Source organism: Dama dama, chromosome 5 (assembly GCF_033118175.1).
Source record: "Dama dama isolate Ldn47 chromosome 5, ASM3311817v1, whole genome shotgun sequence".
NCBI lineage: Eukaryota > Metazoa > Chordata > Mammalia > Artiodactyla > Cervidae > Dama > Dama dama.
Genome location: NC_083685.1, coordinates 120,318,957 through 120,345,213, shown reverse-complemented (window position 1 = coordinate 120,345,213; position 26,257 = coordinate 120,318,957). Strand labels below are relative to the sequence as shown.

Here is a 26,257-nt window from a genome sequence, read left to right as displayed (position 1 = left end):
GTGGAGGTGATTTTTGTTTTTCTTAACCAAGTGGGGCAGGGTGGGGCGGGAGCTGCCAGTTTTAGCAGGCTAGAGTCAAAGGTGCCGGACGTCCTGCTGTGTTCAGGGGAGTCCCTCACGACAAAGAACTGCTCTACATCACACCTGGCCTTGAAATGTCCTGTGCACACTCCTGTAGGCAAAACCTGTATTTGTGGGGACCTGGGATTAGAATCAATTGCGTTTTATACACAACGACAGAAATAAACGCTCATAGCTTTAACAGCGTATCATCTATGAACAGAATACGTATAAGTTGAGGAAGGGCCCTGCCTGGCTCAGAGTTCTATGGAGGGCTGCTGGCTGAATGTCTAGGAACTATGTCACTGATGCCTGCACAGGGCCTGCCCACAAGGCTGGCAGCCCTCCACAGTGCTGTCCTCAGCAAGTATCAGTCCCCAAGCACTTGCTGGCTCATGGAGTGTATTGTGTTATTACATGTTCCTTCACTTTTATTTTTCCTTAATGTTACAGTCATCGTATGACTCTGCTTTCTTTTTGAATCAGATGTGTAGGCTGGTATATTATCTATGAACTTTACTTTCTGGATAGTAAAGACGTGTCATAAATGTACTAAAGAGCAGGTATCAGGTCTGATAGGTGTGAGAACCACCAGCCTAAATGCCTAGACCCAGAATCTCAGCCTAAATGAAGTGAGTGGGGGTTTATGTGATGTAGGGAGTAGAAAGAGAACACTTTTCCTCCCCTGTGTCAAACAGAAAGCTGGTTTGGCAAAATTCTGATCATGTACAACCTGTCTCTTCTCTGTTCCCCCCTTGGCTCCTGCTGCCCTGAGTGTTCTCATCACAATAGGTTCCCTGCCCCATGAGGCCCTGGTAGAAGGACTCTGTGCTACAGAATTAGTGCTCTCAGTAATCCCTGTCCAAACTCCCATCTTAAGCACTTGACCCCATTAATTCACGTTAACATGTGAACGATGCTGCCATAGCTTCTTGTGCCCCAAAATACATTCATTTCAAAGAGAAGGTGCCTGTCACTCTAAATGGATCTCACATCAAATGGATCTTGAAAATTCAGACAGCATGAAAGATGTTTTCCTTCATGGTTCCCATGGCAGTGGTAACAGGCTCAACTGGGATTAATAGGCGATATAGTTACTTATGGAAAAGGAAATGGCAACCCACTCAATACAAGTATTCTTGCCTGGAAAATTCCATGGATAGAGGAGCCTGGCAGGCTACAGTCCATGGGGTCATAAAGAGTTGGACATGACTGAGCACATATTTACTTATACGCTTTAGGATATTTGTAAACTGGGTTTTTAAACTAGAAGTGTGGTAGCCATGAGCGAACTGGATTGTCACCTCTGTGATGGAAGAACTCAAGGCTTCACAGGATCAAGGTTAGTGTTTAATAAACTGACCAGAGAGACTGTTTTTATGAGTTGGTTTTCCAAGTTTCAAATTCCTACTGCTTTTGAACCGTACGGTCTTATACTTGGCTTTTTTCTAGGACAGCATCTCAAGTGTATTATAGAAGATTTGGCGGCCCTTTTTTATAGGCCATAATCTTTTATTACTATGTATTCATGACGTATGGGCTTCCCTTGTGGCTTAGCTGGTAAAGAATTTGCCTGCAATGCAGGAGACCTGGATTCGATCCCTGGGTTGGGAAGATCCCCTAGACAAGAAAAGGCTACCCACTCCAGTATTCTGGCCTAGAGAATTCCATGGACTGTATAGTCCATGGAGTCACAAAGAGTTGCACACGACTGAGCGACTTTGTATATTTAACATGTAATACAATAGACACAATATCACAAACACACTCATCACTCCCAATAAAAGCTTTATGGAAAAGGTTTCTTAAAATGACACTTCCACTCATAAATAAACAAGTAACAGAAACAGTAAATTCCTTTTCTCTTACTTAACCAGAGCCATCCTTGGTTACTGGAAAGGGGCAAAGGCAGCCTAGAACTCAGATCCAGAACCAAGTGAACCTGGACTAAGGCTAAGAGAGTGGAGTAGAGGAGGGCTACACTGAAGCCACAATTCTAGGATTAATAGTTTTGGGTGATGCTGAGTTCAGGATTTCTGCCACAAGCCAGAAAGAAGAATTTCATGTATCACAGGCCCATTAAGAAAATCTATTTTAACTATGTTAAGAATGCACGGCTTTTCTGGTTGCTCACTAGTAAAGAATCCACCTTTCAATGCAGGAGACCCGAGTTTGATCCCGGGTCAGGAAGATCTCCTGGAAAAGGAAATGGCAACCCACTCCAGTACTCTTGCCTGAGAAAATCCCATGGCAGAGGAGCCTGGTGGGGTTACAGGCCACAGGGTTGCAAAGAGTCAGACATGACTTGGTGACTAAAACAACTGGGTAGCAGAGCAGGCTAAAGAGACTTGACATGATTTAATCCTTTCTTTCCTGTATCCATTCAGGCCTGGTACCAGGGTGAGGCAAAAGAAAAAAAGAAAAAAGTGCCTAAAAAAGAATGCAAAGAGGAACAAAATCTATTGACAGGGTAGTAATGGTTATAATATAACTCTGCCTCCATTTATACCTGTAGCCACTGCAGTAACAAACTTGGATCCAAAATGTCCATCTGGAGATAGTCGACATATGTTGGGATGCTTATTTTGGAAGTCTCCTGCAGTGATACATTCTTCTGAACTCAGGAAATAGGTGTCCTAAGAAAAGAGAACCAGCATATCAAGTTCTATAGCATCATGTCAAAATATGCTTGCATTTCTTATTCAGAAAATATTAAGAACTAAACTATGACACGTCACAAACTACGGTGAAACAAGTACCTACACTTCCTACTACCAACCCCTCACAGAAAACCACTTGTAACCAGTAAGGCCAGAAACACAAGGCAATTCACCTCATGGGCTGACCTCTGAAAGGCAGGGCTTCAGAAAGGTAAGGAGGGTTTTGATTTCAGAGACAGAATGAACAGACTCAGCCTTAATTTATTAAGAACAATGTGTTGAAAATAATGTGGTCTAAAAACGTAAGCTGTGCAGAGATTCCCAAGAGTGCAGCCCAGAGTTGGTCTGTAACAAGGTCCAGGCAAGCAAACATCCCTGCCCACCTCACCTTATTTCGACTATATCGAACTGTACCCTTCCGAGTATCTTCTGAGACAAGGTCTGTAAATATCCAGCCAACCTGCATAAGAGAGAAAAATACCTTCTGAGTTTCTCCCTGAAACAGGTGACGAATGCCTTCTAGCTTCTGCCCAGAGAGGAGACTCCGAGAGTCGGTCCTTTCTTTCTAGGTGAGTCAGCCCCTCAGCTAAGGCATCGTCCACACCTGGGCTTTCAAACAGTACTCAGCTGACACTGGCTGTCCTCCCCCTGATGCTGCCAGGTGGAGATGAGGGCAAAGGAGCAAAGCTCATTTATGTGTCAGACTCAGCACCACCTCTGGGCCCAGCACTGTGCTAGGTGCAGGGGACCTTGGGGTGGACAAAACTAACAGAATATCAGTGAAAAGGGAATTGGCACTCTGGAGAGAAGGAGAAACGACGAGCAAGCAAATAAAGACAGTGCCACTTCAGACACTATGGTTTTCTCCATAAGACAGGAGAACACACTCCCTAGAAAATGCATTTAAAATAAAAGAAAAAACACAACAGAGACTTCACCCAGCTGCTCCTCTGAGCACCAGTGCAGGGCTGAAGGAAGCATCTGAGGGTACAGGGATCTGAGACCTCGGCACAGTCAGCCTCCCTGGCACGTCCTGCTACAGCAACAGTGCCTGTCCACGTGCTCTGTGAACCCTGGCCCTCCTGTGCCCATGAGCCTCACAGCTGGTTACCATTCCTGAACCAGAACCTGGCTAGGAGGCTGAAGAGCGGCAATGGAATCCAGACACACACCCATTTCTGTCCTTCAAAGAGGTGATCTGGTGCCTGTGACCCTCTCCAGTACAACCCTGACATGAAACTCTTCAACTCCACCTCCTGCAGACATGACCAGCCAAATCAAGAGACTTTCACTTTCTTTAAAAATGCCCAAATGAACAAAACCCCCAAGGAGGATGGCAATGGAGAATATGAGACTTAAGGGATAAATGTAACTTAACATTAAACAAAACAGAATCAAAATCAAGCTGAGGTAAGGGCTAAGGAACTAGTGTTTGGAGAAAGGCATTTAAGTTATTTCAAGATCTACTCTATCGTGAACCAAACATTTATAACAAAAATGGGTTAAAAAAAAAAAACACACTTATTTCTCTTTTCAACATGAGAAACTTTCAGAATTTAAATCAAAATATGCCCCTAAATCATGATGCTGACTCCTTGTTAGAAACAACAGGAGTTTTTTTCTTAAAATGATGCAGTAACTTTGCTCCACAGCATTCCTGGGTCATAAGGCACATTTCCAGTCTTCCCCCATTTATATGTACGGAGTCTGCTTCTCCCTGTCTAAATTGATTAGGAAACAAAGGATAAAACTTATGTAGCTATTAATAGTGAATTTCTAAGATGTGTTCAAGTTCACATTTCAACAGTATCTATAAAAAGTCACCTGTATAGTTCCTAGGAACTCTACCAAAGATGTGAGATAAACTAGATAAACAGATTCAAAAAGAAAACCCTCTGTCTTCTAACTGCCCAGAAAACTAGCAAGGCTTAGATGCTCAGATGACTCAATTACAAACAGGAGGTTCGATGAGGACTGAAGAGGAACCACTAGAATCTCCAAGTGCCGGGGACAGAAAATGATCAGTGCAGACAGACAAGTGAAGGGAGAGCTCACACACAGAAGGATCTGCCTTAGCAGGCAGGTGGGACACAGAGCCTAGTGTCAGGTCCCCTGCAGCAGGAGCAGGGGTCTTGCTCCTGCTGCTTCTTTCCTGGCCCACTTTGAGGCACTCCACAAGAAGTATGTCTGGTGGATTTACATATATATAACAGTCCCTACACTGGCATCCTTTTTTAGGTGCCCAATAAACACAAGCGAGGCTTCAAAATGTGCAGGGCCTGCATCTGACCTTGAGCAGTCCCGGACCAGGCCTGGCCACGCCAACCACCTAGATGTCCCCAACACAGAGCCCAGGTCCTCCCTCAAGGACAAAAAAAAGTCTCAGTACCTTCCTCAGGCCAAGTTTGGCAGCAATTTCATCGACCACCTCAGCCTTTGGGTCCTCAAGAAGCTCCAAGCTATTCTGTGTACCAATCTGTGAGGGTATTAAAAAGAGAAGATGGATTTAGAGGAGGGGTTCAGAAAAGCAGCAAGCAGCTCTGCTCCATTTCTGGTCGGCTGTCACAAAGGAGCACCAATCTCCCTAGCCAAAAAGGAGATTTTCGGCAGTAAAAAAGCTCAACCAGATACACAAGCCAAGTCCTCCAGGCTCTTTCCTTCCAGGGCTTGGCTTTGCTTTTAATCAAGATTCAGAGAACATGAAGAGGCAATATTCAGGCTGGGTCACGTTAGCGGCTCCACATGAAACGTGTGGTTGTTCAGGACTAGAGAAGGTTCTCTACTCCTTAAGATTCCTTTGTTTGGAATAGAAGTTAGTTTCAAAACTCCCTTGGATAAATAGTTTAACTCCAAGTAAGCTTGGCTAGATTAGGCAAGGTTAGAGTTGCAAAGTAACATTCATTCCCAGAAAACAGCCTTGGAAAATCTCCACACAACTTCTACAAGGACAGTGCTTAGCTTCACAGGCAAGGCAGAGTGAAAGAGCACAGAAGATAAACACACTCTAAGCCAACAAACGGGCACCTGAAATGGGTATCCTGCTGACTGGTGAGGAGTGCGCTCAGCTCAGGGTAGTGGGGGCAGTGCTTGGGCTGGCTCACATGCAACCTACACTGGCTATAGTACCCCACTTCTTGCAGTAGACAAAGCTTGCTGAAATCTTTAATCTGCACCAAAATGCGCTCATAGGTTAACCATCATACTGAGCAGAAGACACGGCTATCAAACAGGAAAGTGAAGGTAATTCCAAATTGAGTTATGCTAATTGGGTATATCCTTGTAAATTAGTTAAATCCTGGCAAAATAACAAAAGAACTTTATGTTGCTGGGTATGACCCATATGGAGATGATTAATACCTCCAGAGCACAGGTCAAAGCACAAACTCAGAACAAACCTAAGGATTTTTGTTTCATGACATGTGGCATCATGAACTTCAACTTCTAATGAGCTGGAGGTTATTAGAGGTCAAATGTTTCAACCTCCAGGATCCCCAATTTGGGACCTCTGATGATGCTGTTAGTAGTTTCGATGCCAAAGGCTTCTGTTCCCATTTTTTGTTCAATCATACTCTTAATGAAACTGTTAAAATACTTCACGAAAGGACCCTCCTCAAAACTGAACTGGAACACTGTGAAAGACCCTCCTCAAAGCTGAAGTGGAACATCATGTGCTTCCAAAAGCAGATCCCGCTCACAGAGCACATTCAACACCTGAAGGGTTGGACAAGCAGGGTCTCTGGGTGAGCATCTACTGCCATCTTCCATCTCCTTGCAAGTGAACCATCACAGAAGGCCTGGTCCAACACATCCTCTGTGGCTCTCAATAAATAACAAGAATGTCAAGGGGGTAGATGACACACAATCTGTATAAATACACCCAGGGAAGAAATGGAATCTCTACAGGAGCCACAAACCTGCAAAGGCCACAAGGCCTACAGTTCAGACCTTGGTTTATTAAAAAAAAGTAGACCAGTTACGGCAAGATGTCCGGAACACAGCACAAGGGGACACACATGCACATGGCATGATGCCCCCCAGAGATAAAGGAGAAAACAGGAGTATCTATGGACCCACTTACACTAAAAAAAAAAATCAAACTTTACAGATCTAAGCCAAAAACTGTTTAAAGTGAGGGCTACCTGTAGGGGAGGGAGGAAATCAGATGAAGGGGAAGACGCTGTTTGTAGAACTCACTTTGCAAACATGCAAATTTTTTTCTTTCCCAACGTTTTTTAAAATAAAAAATTTTAGGCATACAACAAAGTTTAAAGAATCAGTAGTGAACATCTATATACCCACCACCTAATTCAGCCTCTAATATTTACTATGTTCCATTTGTTTCTCTGTTCAGGCCTCAGTGCATTGCACTTTTTGTGTTTTTGCATCACAGTAACCTGCAGGAACAAAACCCTCTAACTATCTCAACATATCATAAACCAGGATGCAATACAGTTCCAGTCCTCGCTTTTGTAGTAAAGTTATTATATAAAATAAAACAATATAAATATATTACATATATATAACACACAACCATATAAAAGTTTTATGTAATTGTACAACAAATATAAATACATATATATAAAACCAATCCCTAAATACTGAAAATCAAATGAACCTAAATGTTGGTTATAAGCTGTTGGTGACATAATCACACAGAGAAGATATTCCAGGCAACTTTAAACACAGAAACCAACTGCTGGTCCCTAGTGGGATATACCCTAGGGACCCTACCCTTCCACCTAAACAATTCTAAACTGTTTTCAGTTCTACACTGGTGGTAATCTTGATACTGTTATTAAGTTACATGTGTGGCATAAGGTAAAGAACTAGAGTAATTCTGTGACTCTAATTTCATAATTCCTAGGATAGGTGATTGTAGGCATGGGCAGAGGAGATAAGAGAATCAGAAGAGAGCAACTTTATGACACTTTTGGGGGAACTGACAAAAGTGGAATAAGATGGCAGATTAGATCTGATCAAAGTTCAACTTACTTCAATTTCTCAATGCACTTGTTATATAAGAACGTGCCCTTATTCTTTGGAAACATACACTGAAATATTTAGGGGCTATGGTCTTACTCTCCAAATGTTCTTTTTGAGTGTGTCTAAGTGTCTACAGACTGTGGCAAATGATGCAGTAGGAAAAGCAACAAACAATCTGAAAAAGGCATCCCATAGAGCCATCAAAACAAAGCAATAGAGACCCACAGACTGTAAGTCCTGTTCATGTCTACCTGAGGAGGCTCATAAATTGCAGCTACTTCAGCCCTGATACCAAGAGGAATGTCTTTGTGCTCCGTGTACCGTCCATACAAGTACCCGAAGTGCTGGTTCCCTGTCTTCCTCCAGAAGTCAAGGAAGCGGTCAGCAACTGTATGATTCTCAAACATGATGTTGTCCACATGTCTGTATTTCTGTAGAGTTAACAACAATAGGTTAAATTCAAATACTCGATAAAAAAATAATAGATTCTTTTAGCACAAGACTCTAAGAATGTGCTCTGCCCTTAAGACTACTTCAGATTTTAGTGGGTAGAAGGGGTAAGGGTGGGACTCCTCAATAAATTAATTCAAATTAATCTCACCAGGGGACATCCCTAGTGGTCCAGTGGTTAAGAGGCTGCACTTCCACTGCAGGGGGGAGTGTTTGATCCCACATGGCATGGCCAAAAAAAAAAAAAAAAACAAAAAAAAAACCACCTTACTGGGATTCTACCTAAAATGCAGGTTTTCACATTTTCTAAGTCAAAAAAAATTTTCAAAAAGAAATTAAGAAAGAAAGAAAAGAGAACTAGAGGGATGGATGGGAGGAAGGAAGGAGAAAAAGAAAAGTAGAAAGGTTCTCAGATGGTCAGGGAGGCCATGGAATTCTAAGCAGCTAAACAGGGCTGGCGGCGGCAAGGGAAAGACAAGGTGAGCTATTCTTGGAGGGCTGGACGATAAGAGTGGAAAAAGCCAGAATAATTACACAAAATTTTCCCTGAGCTCCTTCTTGAGCCCAGTCTCCTTCCTGAGCCCAGTTCCCTTCTTAACCTGGCTTGGAAAGATGTCCTGAGCTGGTCCCAGGACAGTTCTGTTCATAGTTGAGCCATAGCCAACTTCCAGAGCCAGTTTCTTAAAAGGCAAAGTCACAACCACTGAGCATTTTAAACAGTCACCAGGAAAATTTTGCCTCTACACAAGCCAACAACACAGAAAACTGAAGGCTCCCCTCTATGCTTGAAGGAGCTAGAGATCTTTCCTCAGCCATGAACACAAATATACTGCTTTCTGAACCCAGGTGGACACAGCCAACATCTCACCTGTCTGTTCAGCGTGATGGCACTTGGCTGGCACTTAGTACAGATGCCGTTAGGCCATGGAAGGTGTCCCTCACACCCTGATTTAATCTTGCAACTGATGTTCTCCAGGGCAACAAATTTCCCCCTGAACAAGAAAATGCAACTTAATTAAACATTACAATGGTTAAAAGTTTAACAGGAGGCTGGAAATAAAATGTAAGATACCTTACACTTCCTGAACAGAGTTCTCAGGAGCTAAGCATGTGGTAGCAACAGCAGGGAAAATGTGCTAAAATTTATTCTAATGGAGTTCTAGCTTCTGTCCCGTGCACTTAAGACTGTACGGAATTCAGAATTATTTCTGACAAAAACAGTTCGTTTTCACTAACGTCTATGAAGACTTTCAAGAGTACTGCTGAATATCTGGATTTAACCTATGCCTCTGAGAGAAAATGAAACTCTTTTTAAATTTCATCGACTTAACAAATATTTACGTAATGAGTCTAATACTTAAGATTTCTGGACAGAATTCTTATCCATAGAAAAAATGTGATTAGGATACATAACAAAGATATCACCACTCTGCTTTCGGTCAGTGAGGATGTCCTGGGCCCCACTGTGGACTTACAGGTGAGCCTGCACCCTCCGTCGCTTTCCTGTTCACAAACAGCCCAGTGATCAGCACTGTCCCCACAAGCCAGCAGCATCATGAAAATGATGGCACTTGGGAAGCAAGGGTTACAACCAAGGCTGCGTGTTAACAACAGTGACAAGCAAGCCCTTGACCTAGACTGACAAAAGGCCAGCAAACCTTAGCACACTTGTGCTTTGGTCCAGACAGCTTCAGAGCTTACCCCACGGACAAAGCAAGAATAGGCTTCGGGTGGGATTTTTTTTTTCCTGGTCTAAGTTTTTTTAAAAGTCATTTCAGGATGTCAGCAGGCTGTCAGAGAAAAACTACAAGCAGGCGAACATGACATTCTTCATGAAATGTTGCTGACTTGTGCTCAGCCACCATCTCCTCTCGCTGCACAGACAAGAATCATAAAATCCCAGTAAGAAGTCCGTTCCTTTTTGGTGAGGTGAACACATCAGCAGGATAGGGCTGCACGGCAAGGACTAGATGTAATTCAGAAGAAATCAAAGTGCTCTCAGCTTGCCACTGTCACAGCTGCTCTCTAAGAGCCAGCCGTCCCCACTGCCCACCTGCACCCCCGTTGCCCGCCTGGCCGAGACTGCAGACAGCACTGCTGAGGCACCAGAGGCCAAGCCAGGGATGACACCCTACCTTGGCCTTACTATGGCTGTGAAGTTGAGCTGCTAATGAGGCAGGTTCCAGGGCAAAGGGCTGACGGGGGCTGTGAAACAGGAGAGCCAAGAGAATTGGGGGGAGGTGGTTCAGGTTTTCCAAAAAGCAAAGGGAAGGTGGGCTGAGACTCCATAGACACAGGACTGGCCACTGACATGCCTCATCTCATTCATCTTCACAAACAGCTAGCTGCCAGGACACCGCATATCCGAGAGAAGGTTGCCAAGGTACCCCCGGGCCTCCACAGAGGCCACCACCAGCCTGGCCTCTGCCCATGCACTGGCATTGCAGACTACAGCAGGTACCAGAGTCTCCACCCACCTGTTTCCTCTTCTAGAATCAGAATAAGATTCACAAATTCAAACAATGCATGCCCAGACTTTGATCTTTACTTTTCTCACTCAAATGCCAAGGGGCTTTAAGCAACATGTGCAAGAGACAGAAAATGAACTTCTGCGACCCAAAGCCACACAGATGCCACCCCCGCATTCAAGCTGCTTACTTGTCAGCCCCTCCGGTCAGCTTCCGGATGTAGGCGTGGAAGGACATGTGCTTCACGGGAGGCTCTAGGTGGTTTAGGTAGTCCTCGTCAAACGGCTGCCAAAACACACAGTAAACAGAGTCACACACCTGCAACTGGGGTCATGGCCACAGCCTCCACTTGCCAAGCCCTGAGGCAGGTGGGCAGAAAGGGAGAACTGGTGTTAGGTCCTCACTATTGTTCTAGGTCAGAACCAGGTTCTCTGTGTACCAGTTATCTTTAAAAGATAACTCTATTAATCTCTATTAATTAAATCTATATTAATCTGTTAATCTCTATTAAACATAAAATGATGCAAGTCAAGTAAGTATCAAGTAAATTTTTGCAAAAAAAAAAAAAGCCACAAGATGAAGCAAGAGGAGACTCATGAAGAAAATAAGGTTGGCCTTCCTGCCGTAAATTCAGTGTTAACCAGTCACAAGTCAGCATTATTATGGTAACTCTCAATCTCACCAGGACAAATCAGTAGAGTCGTGAGATTCAGGGCAAAGTAAATCAAAACGATGACGAACACAAAAACCGCCAGGTCCAGCTTTGTGTCAGGTTTTAAAAGGATTGTCCAGGGAACCCAGTGTAAATGCTGCCCCTTTATCACAGCAATACCCTGTCCCAGCTGTTCATAATCTACCCAGAAGGTCACTCCCATAAATAAAGGCTCATCCTCAGTGCAGCCTGCACTTGGGGGAATCCGAGGCCCAGGGCAATAAATAGATAAGTTCCTTGAACCACTCCAACCCAACCCAGGGACTTAGAGAAGTGTGGAGACGGCTCTGGGAACTCACTCTGCGTGGACTCACCTCGAGAGGAACGCAGTGCACGCACTTCCCCAGAGGCCCGTGCCGGCACCTAGAGCACAGGAAAGAGAAACATGCAGTGTCAGCACATGTTCTTCTGCCTCCTTGCAGGCTGATACTCACAATGCATGTAATACCTAATGAAATGCTGCCCCACCCACGTGAAATTATCTGAAATGGTACGTGATGAAGAGCTTGTAACAGTTTAATATTTTGGTGTGTATTAAAACTATTGACCTGTGCATCAAACCTGTGATTCTATGGATATTAACTGCTTAAAATGACACAAACTAAAAGCAAAAGTAAATGAATTTAAAGTCAATCTAAATAAAAATGTTCGGTAAATGGAGAAGGAAGTGGCAACCCACTCCAGTATTCTTGCCTGGAGAATCCCATGGACGGAGGAGCCTGGTGAGCTGCAGTCCATGGGGTCACGAGAGTTGGACACAACTTAGCAACTAAACCACAGGCATTTTAACACACGGCTAAATTTTCTATCTTTTTATTTTTAAACGATATTTATTGTAAGAGTTTGTAATGAAAATTAATTCAGATGACACTGGACCATTGCTGATGAATTTTATTAAATAAACATCTATTAAAAAAAAAAAAACAAAAAAATGTTCAGTAAAGACTAAGAAAGTTGGTATGTGGATGTGGCAAAAACTCTTGAGAATGGTACAAAAATAGCTTGTGTGACACAGAAATCCCTTGCATTCCTATACACTAACAATGAGAAAACAGAAAGAGAAATTAAGGAAACAATACCATTCACCATTGCAACAAAAAGAATAAAATACTTAGGAGTATATCTACCTAAAGAAACAAAAGACCTATACATAGAAAACTATAAAACACTCATGAAAGAAATCAAAGAGGACACAAACAGATGGAGAAATATACGGTGTTCATGGATTGGAAGAATCAATATTGTCAAAATGGCTATACTACCCAAAGCAATCTATAGATTCAATGCAATCCCTATCAAGCTACCAACAGTATTTTTCACAGAACTAGAACAAATAATTTCACAATTTGTATGGAAATACAAAAAACCTCGAATAGCCAAAGTAATCTTGAGAAAGAAGAATGGAACTGGAGGAATCAACCTGCCTGACTTCAGACTCTACTACAAAGCCACAGTCATCAAGACAGTATGGTACTGGCACAAAGACAGAAATATAGATCAATGGAACAGAATAGAAAGCCCAGAGATAAATCCACAAACCTATGGACACCTTATCTTCAACAAAGGAGGCAAGGATATACAATGGAAAAAAGACAACCTCTTTAACAAGTGGTGCTGGGAAAACTGGTCAACCACTTGTAAAAGAATTAAACTAGAACACTTTCTAACACCATACACAAAAATAAACTCAAAATGGATTAAAGATCTAAATGTAAGACCAGAAACTATAAAACTCCTAGAGGAGAACATAGGCAAAACACTCTCCGACATAAATCACAGCAGGATCCTCTATGACCCACCTCCCAGAATATTGGAAACAAAAGCAAAAATAAACAAATGGGACCTAATGAAACTTAAAAGCTTTTGCACAACAAAGGAAACTATAAGTAAGGTGAAAAGACAGCCCTCAGATTGGGAGAAAATAATAGCAAATGAAGCAACAGACAAAGGATTAATCTCAAAAATATACAAGCAACTCCTGCAGCTCAATTCCAGAAAAATAAATGACCCAATCAAAAAATGGGCCAAAGAACTAAACAGACATTTCTCCAAAGAAGACATACAGATGGCTAACAAACACATGAAAAGATGCTCAACATCACTCATTATCAGAGAAATGCAAATCAAAACCACAATGAGGTACCATTTACACGCCAGTCAGGATGGCTGCTATCCAAAAGTCTACAAGCAATAAATGCTGGAGAGGGTGTGGAGAAAAGGGAACCCTCTTACACTGTTGGTGGGAATGCAAACTAGTACAGCCACTATGGAGAACAGTGTGGAGATTTCTTAAAAAACTGGAAATAGAACTGCCATATGACCCAGCAATACCACTTCTGGGCATACACAACGAGGAAACCAGATCTGAAAGAGACACGTGCACCCCAATGTTCATCGCAGCACTGTTTATAATAGCCAGGACATGGAAGCAACCTAGATGCCCATCAGCAGATGAATGGATAAGGAAGCTGTGGTACATATACACCATGGAATATTACTCAGCCGTTAAAAAGAATTCATTTGAATCAGTTCTAATGAGATGGATGAAACTGGAGCCCATTATACAGAGTGAAGTAAGCCAGAAAGATAAAGAGCATTACAGCATACTAACACACATATATGGAATTTAGAAAGATGGTAACGATAACCCTATATGCAAAACAGAAAAAGAGACACGAATGCACAGAACAGACTTTTGGACTCTGTGGGAGAAGGTGAGGGTGGGATGTTTCAAGAGAACAGCATGTATATTATCTATAGTGAAACAGATCACCAGCCGAGGTTGGATGCATGAGACAGGTGCTTGGGCCTGGTGCACTGGGAAGACCCAGAGGAATCGGGTGGAGAGGGAGGTGGGAGGGGGGATCGGGATGGGGAATACATGTAACTCCATGGCTGATTCATGTCAATGTATGACAAAACCCACTGCAATGTTGTGAAGTAATTAGCCTCCAACTAATAAAAATAAATGGGGAAAAAAAAAAAGAACAGCAAAAAATCTAAAATAAACAAATGTACACAAGCATAAGCACTTTACACAATCCTCGTTGAAAAGTGAACATTCCGAAGGCAGCAGCACCTTTAGCAAATGAAACATTCCCTAGAAGAATGGAAAGAGCGCACTGAGTATGGAAGGTTGAGCTTCGCCCACGAGAATTAAACAAGACGATGTGAATGGGGACCTGTGCCAGCAGGTGCCAGGGTACCACCCCCTCTACCCTGTCACACTGGCTAAAGCCCACTCTGCATGTGCATCCAGGTATTTCAGGGGCACACCACAGAGAGGACTTGGTTTAAGGCTCCTTCCTTCTTTCAAATCTCCCAGTTCTCACCACTTTAAAATTTTTAAAATACATGTGGAGCACAGTTTGAGATTCAAACAATGAGAAAAAGCTCAAAGAATAATTTAAGTGAGATGTAAGTTGAAAATAGACGGTCAAACTCGAAACTTACATTTCTTCCTCAGAACACATTACAGACATTTCACTTGACTGACCCTGTGGTCCCGAGGGCACTTACAGCTGTGGGTCACGGCTCCTGTAGATCTTCCCGTCCTGCCTGCTGAGGTACTGGTCGATCTCATCTTCCACCACATTGGGAGCACCACAGGCCTTCAACCCCTGCGGGGCTGACGTCTCCATCTCAGATGACGGTCCCGCAAGGTTCGAGGGAAACAGGAACAGCAAATCTCCATGCCTGTTCAAACAACAAATTTAAGTTGAGGCTGTCTTCCTTTCTTCACAACCTGAGCTGCACAGAAGATCAACTCCTGTGAAAACCTCTGACGCCTACAAACAGCCAACACCAACCATCCCAACGGCACAGCTAGGCTTCCGATTTTAAGAGAGTGAGTGCTCTTTTCCTGTCTCCTCATGCCTCTTCACCTTACCAAGGTTAGCAGCAGGCTCTCTGGACTGAAATATAACTTCCCTACAACCACAGTGCAGGATCTATGCTGCGCAGGCACAGACACACCTAGTTCTACACGGAAGACACACAACCTCTCCAGACACTGGAGCAACACAGCTTTTACCCACCTCCTCCTCCTCTGCTTGGTGCCCACTTCCCCTCATTCCTTCCTTGGCCCTCTCTTTAGCTCTCTCATTTACCTCCCTGGGGCACATCCTTCCACTTTCTTTCTTTACATTCACACACGTGTCCGTAACATGCACATCACTGATGTACAAACCTGAGATGATTAGACATACACTTTCTCCATCTGCTGTTCTCACACAATCGCTCCAAAGATGTTCTACCTCTAGTCAATGTTCTGCGGTGAAGCCACCCCACAGTATGCTTTGCTGCTCCCGCATGACAGGCAAGGCTCCTGAGAGACCTGCCACCACTATGCCACCAAGAGGTGGCACGGTCTCCTGGCCATAGGGCAGATTTCCCAGAGAGGGTACATTAAACTTTAGGAATTTTATTTGTTCTTAAAGCTGCTGACATACTGCTTTCCACAAAGGCTGCCATGATTCACACTGTAAAGGGCAATATTTGGTTTTCAATCATTTTCAATATGAACAGCGTCCTTTCCCCATCAGACCCACTGCAGACTTCAGTAGAGCCTGACTGCCCACCTACCACCATGCCTGAGGCAAGTGAACAGTCCCACGTGGGAGCACTGCAGGTCCTGAGACAATCAGCCAACCCCAGTCTGGGAGGAAAAGCTGTAGCACCACCACTGGCTAAGTATTTCCCTGTTCTCAACAAGAGGCACATGCAGAAAGTAAGACTGGAAGCACAGCCTGCAGCCTCCAAACAACAAACGGAGAGAACCGGAACAGGTGCCTCAGCCAGGATGGGGAGGCTGGGCTGCAGCTGTTCAACGGGTCTGCTCGGCCCTCTTTTTCCTCTCACAATTTAGGGTGATAAGACCTCCAATTTGTAATTGAAGATGTCTATGTCTAACAGCAAATGAGATATTCCTAAACATCCTCCAGGTTCAGGATACTTGGCTCAACTGCTCCATCAGTTTTAACAAACACACTCTAAAATGCATTGTGGAGCTTAAAGAAAGGAACTCCCAAGGGTCCAAAAACCCAAAGCAGCTCAAACAAGAATAGTGAAGGAGCCTATGGCCAGCTCATGATGGGAACCCTGAAGTTGGCTTACAGTCGTTCTCTGGGTGACAGAGATGAGGCCTTGAGCCTGCCTGCCCAAAGAGAGTTGCTGAGCCCAAAATGCCACACAGAGCCAGATGTCTGAACATGTCTCAACAGCTGGGAAAAAACCTACCAGCTGACAAAATAGACCAAGGAGAAATCCTATCTGCCTCCATCCACCATGCTGTAGGCAAAACTGTCTGAGAGTCTGAAACCGAAGGCCTGCTCTTGCGAGCATCCAGGGTACAATTAGGGATGCTACTTGGTTCAGGAAACCAGACAGAAATTAACTTGAGTGCTAAGCCCACAACGCCCCCTTGTGCTTACAGTAAGTAAGTGTTAGTCACTCAGGCATGCCAGACTCTGCGACCCCATGGACTGCATCCCACCAGGCTCCTTTGTCCACGAGATTTTCCAGGCAAGGAGACTGGAGTGGGTTGCCATTTCCTTCAGTAGGAAAGCCAACAAACCCAGATCCTTCAGGGCCCCCTAAGACAAAGTTTGGCCAAATACAAGCTCTCAAGAAAAGGTCACCAAATGTACAAGAGAAACAAACCACCAGGACCAAGAGAGGGCAGGAAACAATCAACAGATTTAGATATCCAAAGACTTCAGGTGTGGAATTCAAGACAAAGTATACTTATGTATGAAATGTCAGCTGGAAATGGAATGAAGAATTGTGAGCAACAAGAGGCCATCTGCAATGACCAAGGGCTCCAAGAGTGGGCAGAGGGGCCGCAGACTTAGCAGCTCTTCCCAAATCCCCTGCTTAGAACAGGCTAGACAACACCAGCTATAGTGCAACAGGATCCTTGCAAACCCTAAATACACTCAGGAGAGACAGACTCCAGACACCTCAGGACCTGAGAGGGAAGCACCAGGTGTGTGACAGGCCAAGGTAGAACCCCAAGGAACCCAGCAGTCTTCACTGGAACCCTGGGGGCCAGCGTGAGGGCAGAGCAGGAGCCGGGAAGAAGCCCCTGTGAGCACATAAGTTAACAGCCAGGACTGAAAGAAATCAAATAGAAAAAAGTTAAAAATGTCATCACTGAAATAATAGAGAGACTGAAGGAGAGGTAATATTTAAAGAGATAATGGGGAAGAATTCTTTAGACCTCACCTGCAGATACAGAAAATACATTTTACATCAGGTAGAATTACACAAAGCAACTAACAGGCCACCGAGTCCACACCTGGACAGGTCAAACAGAAACCACAGGACCCCAAGACCAACGAAGATCTTTAAAGCAGCCAGAGGGTGAAAAAAAGAACCTACAAATGAATAAGAGAATTAGAACAGCCAGTTGAACTGTGAAAATGGCAACAAAGGCAGTGGAGTGAGATCCACAAGGAGCCCTGGGTGACCAACTCTTACAGACATGGTCAGCTAAGTCTTGAACAGTGACAGGACATGGTTCTCAAGTTTGGGCTCATGGCGCTCAGCAAGCATCACAACCATCACTGAAAAGACACGCTCCAGGATCACCCAGAAAGACACGCCCTCCAAGTGTGACTGCACCTCAGGTGGACAGCTTTGCCTCGAGGGTGTTTCACTCTGCAGCCCCCCTCTTCTGCCATCCAGCCGTCAGAATAGCCCTGAAACACATAGCTGCCACTTCCATAGTGCTCGTCCTGTGTAGGGACCCGACAACCATGTGGAGGCGGCACAAGTGCCCCCACCCCCCAACAGACAAGGGTGCAGTGGCCCAGTGAGATTGGGTGACTATTCAGGCACGCAGCCAGGAGTAGTGGGTATGAGTCCAAACCCGAGGAACACCCATGAGAAGTGAGTCTCAAGATGCAGAAACCCTTAGCAAGCTGGAAGGAAAGACGGCCCTCATCCACTGGAAACAAATATACACAAGACAAGGCTTTACATCATCACAGCGGTAGGCAATGAGCAGGTGCCGAACAAGTATCCGTTGAAGAACAAATAAATTCATGTTAAAATTGCATTTCCCCTACCAAGACATACTAATTGTGAATCTAAAATGGACCACACAGATTGCCAAGACAGCCTATTATTCTGACTGGTAAAAGGCACACAGCCAAGTACCAACAAAGCCCAGCCCAACCCTCACTAGTGGTCACAGCAGCCAGGCTACCTGTAGCCCAAATAAGAGAATTCCCTGCCCGCTACCTAAGGACAGCAAAGACCTGAAGGGTTCTGCTCACTGATATGTGAGCAGGTGTGCCCACACAGCTCAGACAGGGGTCAGCAAACCTTTGCTATAAAGGGCCAGACAGAGAAATATTTTTGGCTTTGCAGACCAGACAGCCTCTGTCACAATCACTCAGCCCTACCCTTGCAGCATGAAAACATATAAACGAATGGATGTGGCTGTGCTCCCATAAAACTAAAAAAACAGGAGAGGTCTCTGCACCCAAGAAACTCCTTCTGACATTACCTATCAATTCTAAGGCATTCCAGGGGTCCTGCCAGCAAGAAATACAACACAGACCTACCAAGCAGGTCTCAAGGCAGAACTACACACAAAGCTACATTCAAGGTCCTTCTCTGCAGTGAAGCAGCTGAGTGTGCAGTTGCACACACACTATAACTCCTCCTCTGTGACGTATATCCCTGAATTCTGCAAGTCAAACAGATCTGCTCGACAGTAACTGTATATTTGGCATGGCTGCCAAACACCTGGCAAGCAGCACGGTCACCTGCACTTTGGTCCACGTTCAAGACCGTAATCACAGTAGCAGAAGGAAACAGGGCAGAAATTAGTGACTTCAGGCGGGTAACTAGTGCCAGCATGCCCTCCCCACTCCCCACCTTCTCCCCTCAGGCACTCACTTGATCTTCAGCAGGTTGAGGGATTTGTTAGATGACGCTGTTATTTCTCCAGTCTTGTTTCTATTGATGTAAACTGAGAAGCCATTATTTTGGAAGCCAAACTCCTTTGCGACCTAAAACAAGCCCCAAACAACAGAGATTTAATAAAATATTTAAGGGAATTCCCTGATGGTCCAGTGGCTAGGACTCTGAGCTTTCACTGTTAAGCACCTGGGTCCAATACCTGGTTGGGGAACTAAAACCCCACAAGTCACACAGCACAGCAAATAACATACCAAAATATTTAAGTATCACTACCCTGACCACATATATACATCAGACACTCCTAGTGAGTTTAGAAATTGCTCCTCATTAAACAAATTCCTCTTGTTATTTTGCTCTCTTACAAGGAAACTCGAGTCTGGGGCCAAGACATGGAGCTCAACTCTTAGGGTCATCTGAGACAGGGAATTTTGGCAGAGAAACAGAAATGATAAAATAGAATAAAATGCAAATTCTACAACTGAAATAGAAAATTCACTGGATGGGCTTATCATCAGAAGGGAAATGACAAAAAAAAAAAGTCAATTAAAGATGGGTTATTAGAAACTATACAATCTACAGATAAGAGATTTGAAAGAATGTACAGAGCCTTAGGGAACCTCCAGAGCAATAGCAAATAATCCTCAGGAGAGAGTAAGGCTAGGACTGAAAAATATTTGAAGAAAGAATGGCCAAAACCCTCAAATTTGATGAAAAACATACGAGTAACAAATCCAGGAAGTTCAGCAAAACCAAAATAGGATAAATAAAGAGAAAACTATGCCTGGGCACACTGTCATCACATCGGTAAAAACCAAAGATCAATGGAGACCAGAAGACAAAGGAACAACATCTTTAAAGTGCTGAGGCAGGAATAAAAATCTGTCAACTCAGAATTCTCCATCTGAAGAAAATACCTTTCAAATACAAGGGCAAAATGAAAACATTCTCAAGTTGACAAGACCCAAGGGCACTGTTGCCCACAGCCTCCACCACAATAAATGCCAGAGGATGTTCTTCAGGCTGAACACCAGACAGAAACTCAGAGCAGAGGACACATGAAGATAAGAACTCCAAATCACACAACAGGAAATCATCACAGAATCGCCATGAGAATCCTGAGAGCAACAATGCTGGTCAGAAACAGGACCAGGTACTTTCTTGGCAGTCCAGGAGTTAAGATTCCATGCTCCCAACACAGAGGGCATGGATTAAATCCCTGGTCGGGGCCTACGATCCCACATGCTGCGCAGTGTGGCCAAAGACAAAGAAACAGGCAAGACTAAAGACTTTGACGTTTTTCTGAAACAGCAATAAGCTGAAATTAACAAATTGTGGCATTTTATCTGTTCTGCAAAACCATACTGTTTTTCTATAGACAGAGCACTGCAAGTTATTGCCAAGAATAAGAAAGAACTCTTGCACCAGGAATATTGGCTGTATGAGTTAGGATAGCACCCCTGGGATGTGAGGCAATCTCTGAAGTGGTGCAGGGTATTGTGTGGGCGGCCCTGTGGGCAGAGGGAAATCCCTATGACCACATGACTGAGATCTGTGCTTTCTATCAGCACCGAGAGCAACAGTATTTTCAAATACAATAGCCAGCAACATTACTTCACACATGCTGAATCCCACTTTTGGGAGATGCAGAAATATACATACTAGGTTCTGTATGGTGCTCCTGTGAAAATAACTGCTTCTTTGAACTCTGAATTATTTATCTAAAGATATAAAAATTGAACACAAGGCATCAAGCATTTAAATAAAAAAATCTTAGCAGAGTCTTACAAGAGCAGTTAAAATCTTAAAAACTGGGACTTTGCTGTCAGTCCAGTGGTTAAGACTCTGCCTTCCAACGCAGAGGGCACAAGTCCCCAGTAGAAGAACTAAGATCCCACATGCCATGCAGTGCATCCAGGGAAAAAAACTTAAAAACTTCATTTCACACCTGAGATAATCTTGATGTGTGAGTGACTACTGTAATAAAACCAGAAACATGGTACTGTGTGAGATGAATACAAATGTTTATAATGGAAGGTAACAAAAAAGAATACATGGCATGATTTCACTTAAGTTCAAAAACAGCCAAAACTAAAATTTAGGTTTTAGGAACGCACAGAAGTGGTAAAACACAGAAAAGTGGGGAAGCAGCTCCCATCAAGCCAGGAGAGGAACGACAGGGTGAGGATGTGGGAAGGCTGACCGACGGTTCCTGGAGGCTGGCAACTGCCCCAACTCAGACTTGGGTGTTTGCCTCATCATCAGTCTTTTTGACTGTTCACATTTTTCAAGCATCTCTCAGCAGGTACTTCAATTCACAGGTTAAAAAAAAATGTGTAATATGATAAAGAGAAAGGACAGAGTCACTTGCTGCTAAGATGTCGGTTAAGAAAGGACTGAGGGAAATTTCCTGACAACCCAGCAGTTAGGACTCTGCATTTTCATGGCTGAGGGTGCACATTTGATCCCCGGTTGGGGAACTAAGATCCCACAAGCCACAAGGTGCAGCCGAAAAAAAAGGATAGAGGTAGGATCTGGGGTGACTCAGTAAGGGCCCTTTCAGGGAAGTGACAGCAGCAGAAGCAAACCCTTGGATCCTGGAGATGAGGAAAGATGATGCCAAACAAGAACCTGTCCTGGAGGGGTTTATGGTCTAATGATTCACAGAGAAGGAATTCTTCAGTGAGAAGCATTAGATGGTCTCAAAGGATCCAGTAACTCAAGATTCTACGACAGATTTTCATTGCAAGACGTCTCATTACACTTGCAAAACCAATTTCCTTAGAGAGCATAATGCCTCATAGTAAATCAGGATCAAGGGTATCAAGTGTGGGGATGGGAAGTTGGAGCCAACAAAGTTCAGTGGTTAACATACTTTTCAGGCAAGTCTGTGAGGCAATAGGAAGGCCATTTCAAAGCCCACTTACAGGGCACAAACGCATAGCCAAATTATTAATTATCAACAACAGTATGAGTCCACTTATATGACACACCTGGAGGAGTCAGATTCAGAGACAGAATGTAGGGTGGTTACCAGAGCTGAAGGGGAGGCAGGGAGAGGAAATTTGTGTTTAATGGGAACAGAGTTTCAGTGTGGGAAGATGAAGAAATTCTGGAGATGGATGGTGGTGATGGCTGCAGGACACTATGAATGTACTTAACGCTACTGAACTATACACTTAAACATGGTTTGCATGGCAAATTTTATGTTACTTTTCTTATCACAGTTAAAAAAAAAAAAGATACAAATCTACATTTGTTGACATAGAGCCATGTCCATAACCTATTGTGAAGTGAAAAAAGCAGGTTACAAATGATCACAAGGTGAGATGTGAATTTCTCTAGAACGGGTGCATCTTACTTCTGTCAGCAGGGCAGTAGGGTTGATATATGGGTCACTGCCTGGACTCGTGTAACTTGTCACCCAGATACCTAAACAACCATCACCCCTCAACACTGCCATCAAACAATCCATTCAATGATCAATCAAGGAAGAAACAGGGATCTCAGCTGTTGAGCCTTGTTGGTGATGTGGAGAGCACCCTAGCACCAGCACCTAAAACACAGGTGTTAGAGGCTGGCTTGCTGATCTTCCTGACGGGGCAGCCAGTGACTCCTTCAATAAGACATAACATCGTCACCTGAATCAAAAAATGGTTGAGGAAGGTTGGACTCTGAATGTGAGGTCACAGGGAGAGCCTATCCAATTAATTTCAGTTGGATTTTCCTCTTTACGAACGCATAATACATGATTAAAATACATTATTTCCAAATCAGTCTTAAAAAGGCACTTTACATATGAAGTAAAATGCAGGCATGCCGGTTTTTTTTTTCTTTTTTTGTGCTAAGTTGCTTCTGTCATGTCCGACTCTGCGATCCTACAGATTGCATCCCACCAGGTTCCTCTGTCCATGAGATTCTCTAGGCAAGAGTACCAGAGTAGGTTGCCAATTCCTTCTCCATTTTTTTCTTTAGTGATCCATAAATGTTTCTCCTTAACCTCAGATTTGAAACAGCAGTAGTACAGTACAATCCTACTTTGGTGCAAGTATGTGTACATGCATACGCAGGAGTGCATGTGCACATGTGCCTGCACATGTGTGCACATAAAGATGTGCTACAGTAACAGGTATTTCTGGCTAGTAAAATTTTGAGTTATTTTTATTGCTTCTTCATACTTCCCTGTATTGTTCGAGGCTTTTATAATTAATCCATATTATTTGTATAATCAGAGGAAAGGATTTTCAGGGGAAACATCTCAGTGTAATAAATGTGTTTGTTTTTGAGTATTCCCAAGCAAATTTCTCCTAAGCAATGACTACTGTGGTGATAATGGCTTCAGAAATTAGGTCAACACTAAACTGTACCTCCCTGACTCCACCCACATCCAGTGACAGCTATTGCATCTATATTCCCTATGCAAGGCAACAAGTAAATACCCAGAAGGAGCGCTAGATTTCAGGATACTTCTGAGGCAAATAAAAGTCAGAATAATCCTGTATTTTTAGGTTTCTCTGAAATCATTTGAATTTAACCTGTCCAACAACTCTATATTTGATGCCAAGCACAAAAGTCTCAAGTTAAAAACAAAATCATATCTCTACATGGTTACTACAGATATAAGAAATTTTCAAATCACAAAGACCCGGAAAAGTAAAGAACAACTGCAGGCAGTCCTCTTAATCTCACATTTATCCCCACAACTGTCCAAGCAATAGCTACATAATGCTTAATGTTTGTCTCAGACAATCTCTCAAGAACTCAAGCTTTTAGGGTATCCCAGCACCATCACCAGGAGTGAGCTGACAAGGGTCAGCTGCTACCAAAAAAGCAAAGAGTAAAATATTAAAATGGAGTAGGAAATGGCAACCCACTCCATTATCCTTGCCTGGAAAATTCCATGGCAGGCTACAGTCCATGGGGTCACAAACAGCTGGACATGACTGAGCGACTAACCACACACACAGGATATTAAAAAGTCCTTAAAGACACAGAGATTCTCTTTTCTGTGTGCTGTCTATTGCACCTGGTCTTTTTTCTTTTATTCTTGTAAATACGGTCGCTTAAGCAGCACTGTTGGAATCAGAATAGAAACTACTTTTCAGAAACCAAACTTCTCAGGTTAAGTGCTATGACTTCCTTAACAGATGACAGTGTAATCCTCAGCAAATCTCCTTATTCCCTAGACTTCAATTTCCGTCTTTGTGAAAACAAAAAGATCAGACTACCTGACACTGAAAATTCCCTCTGGCTTTAACGATCTGTGACTTTTTTTTGCTTATGAAAAATGATATTTTTTTATCATTATAAAAGTTAAAAGCTATCTACAACAAACCCAAATAATAAAGAATGTATAAAGTAGAGGTTGGCAAATTTTCTCTGTAAAGAGCCAGGCAGTAAATATTTTCAGCTTTCAGGCCATACAATCTGTCACAACTACTCAGCTCTGCCCCTGGAGCTCAAAAGCAGTACATAAGCCAATGAGTGCAGCTGTGTTCCAATGAAAATAGGCAGCCATCCATGAGCCATGCTTTGCCGACCTTTAGAATGAAAGCATCAGGCAAAAGCCACTCTTCTTCCTTTGGCTTCCTCTTCCAGAGCTACCCCTTTTAGGTTTGGCTTATGCTCTTTAAGCCACATTCTCATATAACAGATTTGTATATGGAGCTTTACTTAATTTTTTAAGAAGAAAGTGGGATCATTCTATACATGTTAATAATTCCCCTTTGCCGGACGAGTCAAGTTCTTCACTCTCTGATTTTTCACTCACAAATATTCCTCCTGTGAAATCCTTTTACACTGACCTTTGGGCCCTTGGTCCTGCAACAGTAAGCAGTGGTCAGCGGTGACAGATCCGATCCTGTATCAGTCCCACCAATCATGACAGAGAAAACCAATGCAAGAGACTAAACTTGGGAGTGGGGAGGAATCAAGAAAATGAGGGAAAGAGAAAAGGTACAGACTAGGAAGGGAACAACAGTGAAGGATGAAGAAAGGTCAATACCCAAGCCACAGGTACCTTTTTCAAAAATGTTGCAGCCGTTTCTCTCTTTGTTGCCGTGATCCGCTTCACCCCATCTGGGGACTGGACACGTATTATCTGTGGTAAATGAAACAAGGCGGTTACTGTGCAGACTTGGAAAGTCCTGGCCTATTACGGAAACTAACATCTGCAGTCTCTCAGCATACGAGTCACCGAAACTTAAGAGTCAAACTTCACCTTTCCCCTTGCGTATTGTAACCCAATGTTTCTAGAAGATGAAGCAGAGGTCTGAGTGTCATCGGCACAGGGGAGGACATCCTAAGAGGGCTGCCTTAATAGTCAACTCGTATCATCTCACTCAGAAAAATACAGCTTCAATTTTTAAAAAATTGATTAAAAAAAAATAATAATAAATAAATAAATAAAATAAAATAAAAAAATATAAATTGATTTGGCCGTGCCACATGGCTTGTGGAATTTTAGTTCCCCAACCAGGGCTTGAACGCACACCCTCAGCAGTGAAAGTGCAAAGTCCCAACCTCTGGGCCACCAGGGAATTCCCACAACCTCAACTTTTAAACATTATTTGTAAAGAATATATCTGAAAGACCAACATTTTTCTCTTCAGGTTTACACAAATATTTTTTTTTTTATCAGCAGGAAAAAAACCCAAGAATCATTAGCAACTGAGTTGTTAAAAAAAAAAAAAAATCTTTGTTCCCAGATCCATACAGATGACTTTTAAAAGATCACGGAATTCAATGTGGAACTCCCTAGCAGACTAGCAAAGGTTAGGACCCGCAGCGAAAGCCAAGGGCACGGGTTCGATCCCTGGCTAGAAACTAAGATCCCCGCAAGCCACAAGGCCAAAATAGAAAAAAAACTAAAAACATAAAAGGATTGCAGGTAATCTTCTAATTTGTTATTTACTTTCAATAAAAAGAATAAAAGAAAAGAAATAAGATGTTTAATACCATGGTAAAACTTGTCAGGGTTTTAAATATATGTATTT

The 26,257-nt window shown here is 43.2% G+C and overlaps 1 protein-coding gene across 1 annotated transcript in view; it reads right to left on the bottom strand.

Moving 5' to 3' along the window:
• The window catches only part of NPLOC4 (NPL4 homolog, ubiquitin recognition factor), a 52,393-nt gene that overhangs the window by 23,043 nt on the left and 3,093 nt on the right, over positions 1-26,257 (bottom strand). Inside the window, exons 2-11 of the mRNA XM_061144539.1 lie at positions 25,282-25,362; positions 19,242-19,354; positions 14,853-15,029; positions 11,648-11,696; positions 10,812-10,906; positions 9,022-9,145; positions 7,955-8,134; positions 5,110-5,196; positions 3,109-3,180; positions 2,570-2,696 (exon numbers count right to left, since the gene is read on the bottom strand). Of these exons, the coding sequence (XP_061000522.1) occupies positions 2,570-2,696; positions 3,109-3,180; positions 5,110-5,196; positions 7,955-8,134; positions 9,022-9,145; positions 10,812-10,906; positions 11,648-11,696; positions 14,853-15,029; positions 19,242-19,354; positions 25,282-25,362 (1,105 nt within the window). The remainder of the gene's footprint in view (positions 1-2,569; positions 2,697-3,108; positions 3,181-5,109; positions 5,197-7,954; positions 8,135-9,021; positions 9,146-10,811; positions 10,907-11,647; positions 11,697-14,852; positions 15,030-19,241; positions 19,355-25,281; positions 25,363-26,257) is intronic.